The following is a 15763-nucleotide window of genomic DNA, read 5'->3' as shown; positions in this document are numbered from 1 at the left end:
GGTCCATAAGTCCTAATGCTCTCTTCTATCAAACTGATAGAAGATGATGCCATAGAGAATGTTCTCTCCTTGATTTTTGGTTGCATACCTGCACACACTATTTTTTTTTAATTTTACTAGGCCTTTCTCTCAAAACCTACTACCAGTACCATATTTTAATTTAGTAGCAGAGAGGCTGGAATATTAACCCCAAATGATGGAGAGCTGAGGTTTAATTCTGTCATCTATTTTAGGTTATGTGAACTTTTTTGTTCCAGAAGATACCCAAATTTGTAAAATCTCTGAATACTTCCCCAAAAGACTTTATTCTATTATTTGGCTGATGGACGCAAAATTTTGATCCTGTAGCAAAGTAGCTAGGGAGCTTACTGGGATGAGGAATACCAGCGTTTAAGTCCCTATGGCAGTGAATACTTCATATCAAATACAATTATAGTCACTCAAACCACCATTTTCTCGCTATAGCCTCCAAACACTTAATAATTCATTGAAAAATTAAAAAAAAATCAGTTGAAAGACTGATGCACATTTAGCCTTTCTATAGCCTAGGAAATAAAGGTCCTAAACCCCTCAGATGGAGATGTAAATTGAATCTACAAGTCCCACATTCTGAACAGTGGTTTAACTGTTGCATTTCTTGGTAACACGGGAGGATCTGCAGTTCTTCCAAACGTGTCTTCCTGAAAATCCTCCTGCTTCATGCAGGTATGTAAGATTCCTAGCTTATGGATCTCACTGAAAATTAAATGCAATCAAGTGCTGAGCTGCACAACATTCCCATAGCTCAGTTAATTCAAAAACACACAGGAAGATAGTTTTATCTTCACAAATAAGTTATAGAGGAGAAATTAGATGTCTAAATACATGAGCAATTGAACTTCTCTGGATTAATTCTTGACTGAACTAGATAAAAACCTTCTAAAAACCCTTCCCTTCCTGTCCTGTCCCATCCCATCCTAACTCTCCCTCTCTCCTTTCTTCCTGTCTATTGGTGGGAGATTTGCTAGAACACTGTCTTAACCTGTTCCAATGGCCATTCTTCAAAAAAGAATACTTCACGTTCATTTTGAAACTATCATTTCCTTCTAGCCACTGTATTCCAAAGTACTCATGCTGGTAAGCTCATCATCAAATGAATGTCTCATAATCCCCATTAGAGACTATGGATCACATTTGGGATTCTCTTATGAAAACGGCAAGGGGGAGATGGTGAGGGAATCACAGAATCATAGAATCAGTAAGGTTGGAAGGGACCTCTGGAGATCATCTAGTCCAACCTCCCTGCTCAACCAGGTTCACCTAGAGCACGTTAGACTGGGCTGCATCCAGGCGGGCCTTGAAGATCTCCAGAGAAGGAGACTCCACAACCTCTCTGGGCAACCTGTGCCAGTGCTCCGTCACTCTCCCAGGGAAGAAATTCCCCCTCACAGTCAGGCGGAACTTCCTGTGCTTCCATTTCTGCCCATTGCCTCTTGTCCTGTCACATTGGACAACTGAAAGCAGTTTGTCCCCGTCCCCTTGACACCCTCCCTTCAGATATTTATACACATTGATCAGATCCCCCCTCAGTCTTCTCTTCCCCAGGCTGAGGAGGCCCAGCTCTCGCAGCCGTTCCCCTTAGGGCAGGTGCTCCAGCCCTCTGATCATCTTTGTAGCCCTACTCTGGACTCTCTCCAGGAGCTCTACGTCTCTCCTGTACTAAGGAGCCCAGAACTGGACACAGGACTCGAGATGAGGCCTCCCCAGGGCTGAGCAGAGGGGCAGGATCACCTCCCTTGACCTGCTGGCAACACTCTTCCTAATGCACCCCAGCAGACCATTGGCTTTCTTGGCCACAAGGCCACACTGCTGGCTCATGGTCAACGTGTCATCCACCAGCACTCCCAGGGCCTTCTCTGCAGAGCTGTTCTCCACAGGGTCAGCCCCCACCTTGTACTGGTGCCTAGGGTTATTTCTCCCTAGGTGCAGAACTCTGCACTTGCCCTGGTTGAACCTCAGGAGGTTCCTCCCCGCCCAACTCTCCAGCCTGTCCAGGTCTCTCTGAATGGCAGCACAGCCCTCAGGTGTATCAGCCACTCCTCCCAGCTTGGTATCATCAGCAAACTTGCTGAGGAGGCACTCTGTCCCCTCATCCAGGTCGTTGATGAAGAAGTTGAACAGGATGGGACCCAGGACTGAGTCCTGGGGGATGCCACTAGCCACAGGCCTCCAACTTGACTCCATGCCACTGATGACGACCCTCTGAGCTCTGCCTTTCAGCCACTTCTCAATCCACCTCACTGTCCACTCGTCTAACCCACACTTCCTGAGCTTATCTAGGAGGATGTTACGGGAGACAGTGTCAAAAGCCTTGCTCAAGTCAAGGTACACAATGTCCACGGCTCTCCCCTCATCTACCCAGACAGTCTTTCCATCACAGGAGGCTATCAGACTGGTTAAGCAGGATTTCCCCTTGGTGAATCCATGCTGGCTACTCCTGATCACCTTCTTCTCCTCCATATGCCTGGAGATGACATCCAGCATGAGCTGTTCCATCTCTTTTCCAGGGATGGAGGTGAGGCTGACCGGCCTATAGTTGCCTGGGTCCTCCTTCTTGCCCTTCTTGAAGACGGGAGTGACACTGGCTTTCTTCTAGTCCTCAGGCACCTCTCCAGTTCTCCATGACTTTTCAGAGATGATGGAGAACAGCTTGGCAATAACATCCACCAGCTCCCTCAGTACCCGTGGGTGCATCCCATCTGGGCCCATGCATTTGTGGATGTCTAGCCTGCCCAGAAGGTCTCTAATCCTTTCCTCCTCAACCAAAGGAAAGTCTTCCCTTCTCCAGACTTTCTCCCTCACGTCCAGTCTACGGGATTCCTGGGGCTGCCCTTAGCAGTGAAGACTGAAGCAAAGAAGGCATTCAGTAATTCTGCCTTCTCTGTATTCCTTGTCACCAGGGCCCCCGCCCCATTCAGTAGCAGGCCCACATTTTCCCTAGTCCTCCTCTTGATGCCGATGGATTTGAAGAAGCCCTTCCTGTTGTCCTTGACATCCCTTGCCAGACTTAATTCCAGCTGAGCCTTAGCCTTCCTCACAGCAGCTCTACATACTCTGACTGCATTCCTGTAATTCTCCCAAGTAGCCTGTCCCCTCTTCCACAGTCTGTGTACTTTCTTCTTCTCTCTGAATTTGGCCAAGAGCTCCTTGCTCGCCCATGCAGGTCTCCTGCCCCTTCTGCTGCACTTCTTACTCATAGGGATGCACCACTCTTGAGCTTGGAGGAAGTGATGTTTGAATATTAGCCAGCTCTCCTGGACCCCCCTTCCCTCTAGGACCGTAACCCATGAGATTCCTCCAATCTGGTCTCTGAAGAGCCCAAAGTCTGCTCTGCTGAAGTCCAGGGTTGCAATCCTGCTTGTTGCCTTAGTTCTTTCCTGCAGGATCCTGAACTCCACCATATCGTGGTCACTGCAGCCAAGGCTGCCCCAACCTTCACATCTCTAACCAGTCCCTCTCTGTTGGTAAGGACAAGGTCCAGCAGGACACCCTTCCTCATAGGCTCCTCCACCATTTGTGACATGAAGTTATCATCAATGCATTGCAGCAGCCTCCTCTTCCATAGCTGAACTTCATCCATATCATGCTGACAACATCTTTTCAAGCAAAAAAGGAGGTAGACAACTATTCCAATTATTTAGGAATAAAGCAAGGAATAAAAGCAAGGAATAAAGGAATAAAAAGAATAAAGGAAAAAAAATCTAGTTCACTTGAAATAGCACTTTTCTAGGAAGCCATAGCTCACAGAATTCAATATATGAAAATTTCAAAGTTAAATTTTTATTCTCAAGACATGTTCTTTTGTTTGTTTAACATTCAGTAGCTAGTTCAATATTTACCAAATTCAATGAAAAATTATATTCCTAATAAACTCCATTGCAAAGGGATGCTTTGGGGGTATGTAATAGCCATATTTTCAGCTATGCACTCATGACTTACGAGATCAGAAACCATAAAAGTCCCTAGAGCTCAGTACCGCTGAGTGAAGGGTGATGTCTCTGTGGCCCCATTATATCAGGCACTGCACAAATACTGAGAGACAGCCCTTATAATCACCTGTCACCTGATGCTTCACAGCATTGTTTTAAAAGGAACCATTTGAAAAGTGATCTTTCAAAGGAGCAATTTCTGACATTCCAAGTATATTTTTAATGCTTGCCATCAAAAATTTCACATAATGACTTGTGATCTTAACCTTCATGAACTGTAGACGCGAGTCAAAGGGGACAGTGAAGAATTTCTCGGTGAACTTCAGGATGCCTATGCTACCATGAATTGCTCCACACTAACAGAAATGACATACCTGTTACATTAAACTAATTCTGTGAGTGTAATCTTACAGTGTGAAAGAACAGAAATATTTGGTTAAGATGATGATGTTTAGAAAGTAAAGATATGGTAAGATGTTTTGAGGCAAAGCAGCCTCTAGACAAGGAACTACAGTAATCCCTGGGAGACAGAAGCGGCAAGAGAAGCAAATGAGTAAATACATTTAGCAGAAAGATACTAATGTCTAGACTTTGGGATTTGGCTCTAATTACCAATGTTTACTCCTTCATAATCTTCTTTTGTTATATAAAGGGACAGCTCATTTCCTTAACATCTAAAAAACAAATGTCTTTGTTTCCCATACAGTCTTAGGTGTTTATTTTAGTTTGACATAAAAAGCAAACTGCAAAAAGAATGTCAGCAGCACAGCAAGCCCCAATAGCTATGGGGAATAAATATAAGCAATAACTATGGGGATATAATAGAGATGGCAATCCACTGGATACCGCACAGGTTGGGCATACCTGACTGCTCAGTTACGTCTTTCAGCAGCTATGGTAGTGTGGGAGCTGGAGGGGCTGAGACTCGAAGATTTTTTGTTTCTTTCCTTATGACCTTTGTTTCATGGAAGGAAACAATCGGTTCACAGACTGGAGGCTGAATATGTGAGCTAAGCAAATGTACTTCATCACGTCTTTTGTTGCTATATGGTAAGACTGTAGTTTGCTTTTTAGTCTGAAATAAGGAACGAGTCAAGAAAACTTCACAATAGCAAAAGTAATCACTTTCATCCCAAAGGATGACACCGCCATAAGCTGGCTGGTTCACTGGAGCAGAGCTAGGCTTTGCCTCTTTCAATCTACCAGCTCCCTCCACTTTGGTAAAGGAGTAAAAGCACATTAATAGTACTTAGCCTTGTGCATTAGCAGCTTGGGTGCAAGGACTGCGTGTGCTGGCACATACTGGGTAAAGCTTGGGCATGCATCCAAAAGGTTTAGCTCCTCTGCAGAAATACTTCATCATAGATTATGTAGCTTTGTTTGTGTATGCAGTGAAATCTTAGTAATACGAGATCTCACTACAGCCCCTTGCTGTTTAAGTATTTCCCTTGGGAGGAGGAAAGAGGCTTCTGTTTTGCATAAGAATTATGAGATGGACTATTAGCTGTTGTAAACTAAAGAGAAATTGCTTTCTCTGTCTATTTTAATGAATCTCACATAGAAAGCCCTAAATCTAGCAGGCACTGCAATGAAATCAAATTTCCCTAAAATTTATCTGGAAGTAGTTCTTCTCAGTCAGGAATAAATGAGGAACAAAAAAATAAATTATTCCTCAGACAGCCTCAGAGGTATTTTGCTGTATTTAGGAGGTATCCTAATTACATCCATAGTGCTCAACTGAATTTAAACAAAGGAAACAAATGCATTTCACTGATTGCACATGCATGAAAGAGAAGGATTAATATTTATGATTAGGGAATAGTTCTCCTCCATTTTTTTACAGCTTTTACACTTTAAATATGAAAAGGCAAGCTCTTACCATATACTGCTTCAGCATATACTCCTAGGCGCTGTGCAACGCCAAACACAATAGCCACACAGGTATTGTTCATACATGCTCCAGAAATGAATGACACTCCACCTCTGTATCACATTACACAGCTCCAGGCTATCTAACAGAATAAGATCCCTACATTTTCCTCGCAAACTTCACCAGGCTGCTTAATACTGACTCACCTTTTCCCTGTGGGATAGAACCTGGAGCAGGAATTGCCATCCCAGGCGCAATAAGGGTCGCGGGCTAAACAGCAGTCAGCACAAGCGGTCCCGTAGATATGGCAGCGGTGCAAGGACACCTGGGTGACCCCCTCATTTGAGCTCACATACAACTGTTGCTGCATAAGGAAACAGAAAGATCTATTTCAGATGTGGAACTCAGTTGAGGGGCTTCACCCAAGACACAGCTCACACCCCTAAAGATCTTTCAATTAATTTTGGAAATAATTCAATACCAAGAGGGGAACTGCTAATATATGTAAAGCTAAAATAAACAGAAACCTCCTAGGTGAATAGGCCTATAATATTTCCACCTTCCTGTCAGAAAACACTTAGAAACACTGAGGAATGTTAATGTTTTTTTGGACATTGAGTGTCATTGTTCTGTTCTGGGGCAGACAGGCTGAGTTAATACTGTTCAGATTTGAGAACGTGGTTCTTATTCAGCGAGGATTATTGGATCAAGCCTTTGAACTAAGTATTTTCTCTGAATATACTCCCTTTAACAAATGCTACGCAGAGCTCCTGGTTGGATTTGCCAGTGCATAGATTTCCAAGGCATAAAACCTAGAGATTATGCTGGAGCTTAGGGCCAGGTTCTGTTAGTCTTATACACCTTGAAGAGTAAGCCAACAGGATTGTTATGGTAAGTGAGAGCTTTTGCAAAGGAAATTCAAGAGAATAACTCATGATCAGAATCAGGGCCAGAGTGATTCTTTTATTCAGAAACAATTAAACAATATTTTTGAAAATAAAAATTTATCTTGAACAAAAACCTAGAAACTCCTCCTATCATTTTGTTATAAAACTAACAAATGACACTGAGTTTATATGAGTGAGTAATCTCACTTGTTAATGATTTTGTAAATTATTGAGCACTATTTTGCTTGTAAAATCACAGAACACAGAATTTTAGTTAGGTTTTGGCTTGGCTGTTCAACATTTCTCTTAGCTATTCTAATCAATGACACTGCCACCATTATTACCAACTAGTCAGACAAGCACAATTTCACCATGTCCCAGCACGGTCTTTTTTGCATAGAGCAGATTTCTAAAGGAAAACTTCAATTTATGAGTTTTATATATACGAGGAGGACAAGTTTCATCTCATAGTGCTTTTTTATTACTGGTCAAAAAGAGAAAAAAAAGATTGATAATTTCACTGAATTAAAAATAGCAAATAATGACTAAAAAACATCTAAACCTAGTTGCTCTGGGGTAGATAAATGTCTTATGTAAACTTCAGTGAAATTTCTCTGTACTCATTAGGTGCAAATCTTCTGCCTGTATGTAGTATGATAAATCACAACTGGTATTTTAGTGTCTTTAGGTCAATTTTGTTCTCAACTAATAAGTACTAAGTGACCACTTTTCTTTACCTTTTTAGATGAAATCTTCATTGTTGTTATTGGAGAATTACTCTGAAAGACAAAATTCCAAATCATACTGATGAAGACTCTCTTGTTAATACTGTCCCAATATAAAAATTTAAAATTTACTAAAACTTAAGTCATATCTAAATAAATTGTAACTTTGCATATCTTGGAAAGGCATCATTCACTTCTAACATTTTTTGTTATTTTCAGAGCTAAACAAGTAACATAAATGCAATGAATATCTCACTGAAGGTATTGGCTGAATTAAACTATATTATTATTCATCATGTGCATATACAAGTTTCTGTACACATTATATCAAATTACTTCTATATTACCTAACCAGTACAACAGAAATATGTGTTTTAAAGCCATCACTCTCACTTTATAATACGAAACAATGTTTGTTCTTTGAACTTGATGGTATGGAAAAATCATGCAATAGCTCATGCATATTTACCACGTGATCAGAATAAGAATATGTCCTATTTCTTCTACACATTATCTACAGTGCATACAGTTTGGTTGCCATCCAACACATACTTTCAGTATACTAATGACTTGCATATTAAAAATGGTGCCTATGTTGCTGAATGTTTGTTTCAGACAGATGGTCCTGTATCCTACTGTACGTCATCACTGGACTCTGTTACGGTCTGTGCCCAAACCAGTTAAAGAACTTGAAAAGGAGTTAGCACATTCACTGTCTTAAGAAACTGAAACCATTTATTAATCTCATGATAAAAGTGATGGTAATAAAAATGTTCCTCATGTTGTGAAGATTAATATTTGCTCAATTGCAAAGGAAAGCCATAGTGATGGGCCAGGATTAACTGCAGTGGACCGGCAGCGCAGCAAGGAGGCCAGGACTACAGAATCTGCAAGCAGCTCATGCGAACTGAAAAAGGTTTGAAGAAGCTTAGAGCTGCTGTAGTGCTTCATAACTGAACGGTTACAAGTACAGTTCAAATCAATAGTGGATCTGAGGCCACATTTTCCTTTCCCTGCTTCTACTCCAGCAATGAATCCGTGCTTTGGTTGCTTTTTGGTATTTAATAGCACAAAGCTGGGGATCTCATTCCCTCCTTGTGGAGAGAGTCATCAACGTACTGCCACCCTGCCTGTGTACCCTACCAAGCTGTACAGCTCGCCATGGCAGAGGTGACAACATCTTGATTTTGAGGATGTAGACAAAAAAGTCTCTGTATGGAAGTGCAGAAACTAGGTTTAGGGTCAGGATTCCTCCCATCCAACCCATTTGCTTACCGTGTTACTTTATCTTTCTGTAAATGGAATTAGGAATACTTGTGTGAATGGCACTTTTTGTGTACTATTACCCACTTATCTTTTTTTAAAGAGAAGTCTTCCACACAAATCTAGGAGGAGTGCTTATGCCTTTATGAGGGGTAACACAGGGAGTGTTCCCTTCCACAGAGAGATGATTTTTGCTGCCTATCCAGATAACAAGGCATAAATTTTCCTTTTTTTTTGTATCCCTTGAATGAAAAATAGCTTGACAAAAAAAAAAAAAAAAAAAAAAAAAAAAAAGCTCATGACAAAATCTATAACTAAGCTTATAGATGAATACAAACATTTGCCCTGATATTGCCTGTTAAAGAATAGCCCATTCAAAAATTTGAAAGGGCTTTTTCAACATGAAGGTGAACATTTCCTTTAGGTTATTAAGCTGCTACATGCTAGAATGACTGACAGAGGCTATTTTGTTATTTTTCGCTGTAGTTGTTTATGTTTCTTTTCAGCTTATGCTGTGTTAATCTTGTAGCTTTTTTGACTCCAGAGACATGTGGCTTTGAAGAACTGGAGTTAAGCAAAAATAACACTAGTTTGCTTCAGTTCTGCAGCCCAGAATCAGAAAGATTATCAGATAATCAAAAGTAGTAGAAAATCTTAGATTCCATCTGTAAATAGTGACAGTCTCACTATGTGATGCCAATGATGAAAGCCTCCTTCTGGCAGCCACTATAACATGACCTCTGGAAAATGGGATTATCAAAATCCTTCTAGCCAGGATAACTACAACAAAAAAAAAAAAAAAAAAAAAGTAGGAAAAAGAGATCTTAGGCTAGCTACGCACTTCATAACAGTAGACATTTTGTATTCCTCTTCGGGAGGGTATCAAGCTGACAGTATATGCATTCACTTGATCTTTTATCAAGTCATATTTGCCCCTGCCAAAGTCTTTCAGAACAAAGTGTTTGCATGAACATACACATTGGAAGAATAAAAGCAGGAGCAAGCCAAACCTGAAAAACCTCCAGCTCTTCTAAAATGAGTTCTCCACTTGCAGAGAAGTTAGTGGGTAGGACAACAACTTTTTGAACAGTTCCTTGGTCTGGAAAAGATGAGAAAAATTTAGACTATGTGGCAGAGAGTGGAAGGAAAAGAAGAGCAGGTGAATCATTAGAAACTAAGAAAAAAAACACCAAAGAAACACTATAATGTACAGAATCAAACAAGAAGATATTCATTAATTTCTAGGGTTGAGGCCAGGAAAAAAAAAAAAAAGAAAGAAAAAAAACGAGATGATCCTTTTACAAGTCATAAACTTTGGATAACTTGAACATGATTATACACAGTGTTATTCTCCCACATGATCTCGAAGAAATCGAGAGTTATTGCAATTATCGTTATCATTATATACAAAAATTCCAATCAAAAATGACATTTGGTGCTGTACAGAGACACAGAGTGGCAGTATTTACTCTAAATATCTTAAAGCAAAAACACTGCCAGATAAATGAACAAAAATGAGCTTTTATATAATTTAATATACATTTATATTCATTAATAAAATATAATGACAACTGGTGACATGAAAGGTAAATATTCCAAATAACTCAATAACCCTAAAAGGGTAAGAAGAAAGCCCCCTGTTTCAGAAAACTTGAGCAGTAAGTCCTTTACACAGCAGTAGGAGTTATTGTTTTGTTCATGTGGAAAACAAGAGAGACATGGTCAGGATTCTATAGCTACTTTTCTATGGTTGCCCTGTGTTTTGACCCCCAAAATCAACTCACTTTGAAAGAGGTATTGAAGTAGAAGTAAGACAGATGGGGGGAAATGACAGTGTTTTTGCAGGGAAGATGTGTTGAGTGGTCTCTAAAGGGATATTTGTGACTAGTTTGCCAATCTTGTTATGTGAAAAGAACATAAAAGATAGAGGGGTCAATTTGTGAACACATTTAAAGGCTGAGACACACTGAAATGGTTCTGATGTGACAGAAAAGGCTGACTATGAAAAATCACAGGGACAGTTACACGGTATTAAAATATTGAACAAAGAAAGTAATTGTATTTGCTAATTTTTGAGTCTTTTTATTTGGAAAAAAGCAAAACACAAAGCATTCTTCTTGCCTGAAAAGACTGGAAATTAGTCTGAGTAGAATGACTCTATTTGATCAGTATTGATTCTGAGGAATGAGACCATATGGTACAGATTCTGTTTTGCCTTCATAGGTTTTATGAGCAACATAGACTTGTGTGGTTAGTATAACATTAGTACAGCACAATATATGTAAGTATCTATGTGTATTTTTATGAATTCATGACTGAGGGAAGGAAATCTCAGCTTCCCGCTTGGCAATTCATGATGTTGACAAAGTAAACTGAAAAAGTGTGGTTTTGCTTTTGCTTTTAAGGTCAGTGACTAAATTCCATAGCTGGAGCTGCAGGGCAGGTTGGTTATAGTAAATAATTTACATCTTATTTCCCTGGTGGAGGGTAGTGAGTAATTATACATTTTATTAAAAAAAAAATTACAGCCAGAATATTCATATGACCTGACCACACACACAGAGCACATTGCAGTAGTTTGTTATTAAAAAAAAAAAAAAGAGAGAGAGAGAGAGAGAAAGGAAAAGAGAAATTGAAAGCTATCAAGATTTAAAAATGTGTAGCTATCAATTGTACATGCTCTGAACACATTAGGCATGAATTTTTCATGAGAATTTGTTCTATGGAGAACATTTATTCTCATTATACGATGGCACGATAAACTAGTTCCTTCCGAAGAAACTTTACTGAAACTCAATCTTGTGACAACACAGCTGTGGTCTAGACTGGGTGCCAGTATTAGCAAACTTATGAGAACTTGAAAGAGATTTACTAACTGCCAGGACCCACCGAAGCTTTAAACTGCTGCAGATCCTTCCGTATTTGGAGCTAAGGAGAAGCATGTGCATGTGTGTGTGTGTCGTTCTGCCTCTGCTAAAAGACCTTCTCACAGATCTACACAGCCTAAGCGCAGTCTACCTCTCCTGCTTTGCCTCCCTTTATCCATGTCCTCTGTCTCTTTACCATTAAACTACACCATCTGAAGTGTCCCACCGGCAGTGCGGGGAAGGAGTTGCAGCCTGCCGTGATTTTTTGAGCTGCCTGCGAAGTGTCAGCTCCCTGTGACCGTAACACGCAGGGTACAGCTGACAGTGACCTAACCAGCAATGGAGAGTGAGCCTCAGAAAAACTAGCTGCTTTCAATAGTCCATTAGTGCATGCCACACATTTAAGATTTCTATATCATCTACAGTCCTCAACCAAAATCAGAACTTGAGGTAAGATTAAATCCTGGGCAATGGCACAGAAAATGCTGATAATGTCTGAGGCCAAGTCCTTGTGTCCTAATAACCTTTTCCATTTGAAAACTATCTCCCTTTTTGTCGCATCCTGGCAAAATACACGGAGTTAATGACTATTTATCTTGGAAGCTATTCCCTTTGCCTCAATGTTTTACCACTCCCCTGATATTTTACTGTTAGGGACATATTCTTGTGAAAAGGAATATTCCACTGTTTCAAAGGAATTAGAACATTTAGTTTAACATTTTAAATAAATATTCATGTTAGGGAAAGTAGACAATAGAAAGCTATTCATTAAACAAAACCACCTAAAGCAAGGAACTCCAATACTCTGTATATATGTATATTTATATACATCTAATAATACCTGCCTTGTAGGCTGTAATCCTCCACTCCTTTTGAAAATAGTTTTTCTACTGTTATTCAGTCTTTTCATTGATAATGAAGCACAAATATTTGTGCCTAGAAAACACTTCCTACTCCTTTCTCAGTAGCACTGAGGACTCCATTATAAGCACAGTAGCTGTCAAATCAAGTCACTTTTACATATTCATGTCAGAAGGCCTATGGTGCATGTCAGTTTTGCTTATTTCCTTTACTGGCAAGGCAGAAGATTTAATTCTTGGGTCAAAAGGAGGGTTGGAAAGCATGCAGTAATGCTTACAGTAGATATATGCAAAATTGCAGTGCTCGAGATGTTTCCTAGCATATTTCACGATAGATAATCTTTGGCGTTGTGAGCCAGACATAACAGATCACTGAACAAGTATCAGTCAAATTTTTTCACGTTTAGGTCAAAGTGTAAAATTATAAGCTAATCCTGTTCAAATCATAAAAGCAACAGACAATCTCCTTCTCTGTTTACTTACGACTTCAAGAAGTTCAGTTGAAAACAGTTCTGCATTGCTATGATTTCACATAGCCATGGAAAAGCTAATGTGCCTCCTCAAGAGCAATCCAGCACTAGAAGGTGCCAAGCAGAGCGGCAGATTTATGCTCACCCCTCCCCTGACTTTTCACCTGGACCCGTCTGCAGCCCGGCTTCAGCCCAGCGGTCTGCGAGTCGAGAGGAATGACAAATGAAAAGGAATCTCCCTCGAGCCGACTGCGAGGTGACAGGGGTGACTAATAATGACTTTTCGGGTTTCAAACCCGCTTGAACCTGTGGTCTCTGAGCTGGAATGCTACTGAGATCACATCTCTGCAGGAGCACTGGGGAAGGGGCAGGGCAAGGGCAAACGTCCACTAGGCTAAAAAGTAGAGGAGAGGAGACACAGAGTGGAAAGTAAATGGCGAAGGAAAGCAGTGTCTGGAGAGGGAAGAAGGAGAGACAAATGAAAAAAACAAAAAAACAAACAAAAAACCCTTCCAAGCACAGGGCGTGATCCTGGGCTGATTATTAGTTAACTTAGCTTCCTTGACACCAACCGAGCTGTGCCTGCTTACAGCACGTCTTGGTCTGGCTGGCCATGTTTAACGGAAAAGCAAAGCTTAACGAGCGGCAAGGTAAGAGACACAGGTGCAGGGCTGGAACACAGCAGTAGGAATTTAAATCTCATTCTCTGAATTCCTACAAACTTCTCTTTGCCCAGTTCAGCGTGAAGACTGTAACTGTCAGTGTTGCCACCTTCAGAGAGAGTGAGGGCCTCTCCATCCCTGAGCCACAACGCACGCGCAAAATCGACAACCAACAAAAAACTGGCTTTTCCACATCTTAAAAATCAGGCCTGCAGTGGACACCAACTGCTGCTGTGCGGGGAGTTTTGCAGAGAGGCCTCCCATGGTAATCCTCCTTACCCATGTGTTAGGCAGATTTCTACAGCACCCTTAGAAAACTTAAAATCTCCTTGCACCTGATGACTGAGGGCAGTTGAGACAAGCATATTTTTGGCCTCTAATTTGACTCAAGTCTGATGCAAAAAAATAAAAAAACAAAGAAAAAAAAGAAAGAGTTTCCAGAATGCTTAAAATTGCTCCACTCATAAAGTTTTCCCACATCAAAGCACCTGCTGGCAGGTTAGCAGCCAGGGCTGCGAGCCAGCTCCTCGGGTCTCTGCTGCCTCGTGCGACTGCTCAGAGCCAGGACTCCCATCACAGACGGTAGTCTTCCCTGCGCTTTAGTTTACTTGTCTGTAAAACAGGTGCAGTTTTTTTCCAGCTCATAGAGTTGCTGTGCAACACTGTGTGTAAAGTCATTTCAAGCTATGTCAAAGAGCAAAAAGGCAGCTATAAGCATATAATAATCTAATGCTTGAGGGCAAAAGTTTCATGTAGTCCCAGGACAGTCCAACTTGCGCGACACACTGAGAGTCTGCCTGAATAAAAACTGAGCAGTACTAACCAAACAGGTGTGGAAAAGCCCTCTTTAGACATCTTCTTAAATGGCTGTGAAAAAGCGTCTGATGAGTTATCACCAAAAACTTTTGAATAACTCGCCCAGTATGTGCAAAAGGAAGCAGGAAGCGGTCTGCTGCCCGTTGTGCAACACGACATTACCCAGCTTGCAGGCACACAGCTGTAGCAAGTCTGTGGGAGGCAAGCCTGCTCTTCTGACCAAATTATCCATCTCTGCTAGAACTGGCAGCTCATTACACGATTTTGTCTATTCCATTACCGGAGATTACCGTTGTCAGTAAGGGTTAGTTTTCCAAAAGGACAGACATCATGTAACAGCGTGAAACGAATATTCTCGGGATTTAGTCACATATGTGACACAATATTACAACCTTATGCTCTGAAAGCTCTTGCTGCATCCAGACTTTGAAACTGAGGATTGCACCGGAGAAGAAAAGATAATAAGAAACATCGATCAGCCTCATGCAACATCAGATGCATGTGGCCCACATTAATCATCCGAATAAACCACACTGAAATCTGAAGTGCTTTTTCACAGCAGCAACTAAGATCTCTTTACAAAAAACTATATCCTCCTCTCTTATCTTGATGTCTAGGAACTTAAAAAAATTCTTATTGGTGCCAATGGCTGTTGAATGTACCCAAGTTTGACCTAGACATTTAACTATTTTCATAACACCAAGAGCAATAATAATAATAAAAAAAAGCACAGTCTTATGGTTGTGCAATCTGACCAAATCTGACCAAAGGCTTTTGTAATACAAGCAGTAGGTGGCATGCTTGAAAAATAAGTATTAATCTCGGGAGAATGCCCTCATGCTGCTTTACTGCTGTACTTAAAATCCAAATGAAAAACAATCTACTAAAGAGTAAATTGAAAAAAGTTGGAAGCTTGGTTTCTTCAGATATAACTGAGCTGAGTAAAGTGATTACAGTAAAATTCCAGGGTGAATAAAAAGTTCTTTATGATTAAATCCTGGCCTACCACAGAAATGGGATAAATGAAGCAGAACTCTGAACACAAATTCCTGACCTATGTTCTTACTCATTGCATAGGGAAAAGGTATCATCAGCATTATCCATGTCAGATATGGAAATGAGTCATTACATTGTAGCCAAGTAAATTATCTCTCTGGTTTCTATTTGGGAGGGTTGAGCATATAGCATTCTTCTCTTGTAGCACTTGCTACAGCTATCTACAAATATATCAGAGGGTGGGGTGAGGAGATTCCTTTTTGGGTGGACTTTGGGTGGACTTAATCAAATTGGCAAGGTTTGTCAAATGCTTTTGTAGTTTTCAGGTCGAAAAGCACAGAGAAAATAGGAGATCGTTATCGTCTGGAAGGCTGTGTGC

The 15763-nt window shown here is 40.7% G+C and overlaps 1 protein-coding gene across 2 annotated transcripts in view; it reads right to left on the bottom strand.

Annotated features, from left to right (window-relative positions):
- Positions 1 to 15763, bottom strand: part of SEMA3C (semaphorin 3C) — a 130829-nt gene that overhangs the window by 10669 nt on the left and 104397 nt on the right. For both annotated transcript variants that reach the window (XM_062581334.1, XM_062581342.1), the window contains exons 13-15: positions 9724 to 9812; positions 7463 to 7504; positions 6045 to 6202 (exon numbers count right to left, since the gene is read on the bottom strand). In XM_062581334.1, the coding sequence (XP_062437318.1) occupies positions 6045 to 6202; positions 7463 to 7504; positions 9724 to 9812 (289 nt within the window). The remainder of the gene's footprint in view (positions 1 to 6044; positions 6203 to 7462; positions 7505 to 9723; positions 9813 to 15763) is intronic.

The sequence above is a fragment of the Rhea pennata genome, chromosome 1, assembly GCF_028389875.1.
Source record: "Rhea pennata isolate bPtePen1 chromosome 1, bPtePen1.pri, whole genome shotgun sequence".
Taxonomy (NCBI): Eukaryota; Metazoa; Chordata; class Aves; order Rheiformes; family Rheidae; genus Rhea; species Rhea pennata.
The sequence above is the reverse complement of the archived record's forward strand: the minus strand, read 5'-3'. Positions and strand labels throughout refer to the sequence as shown.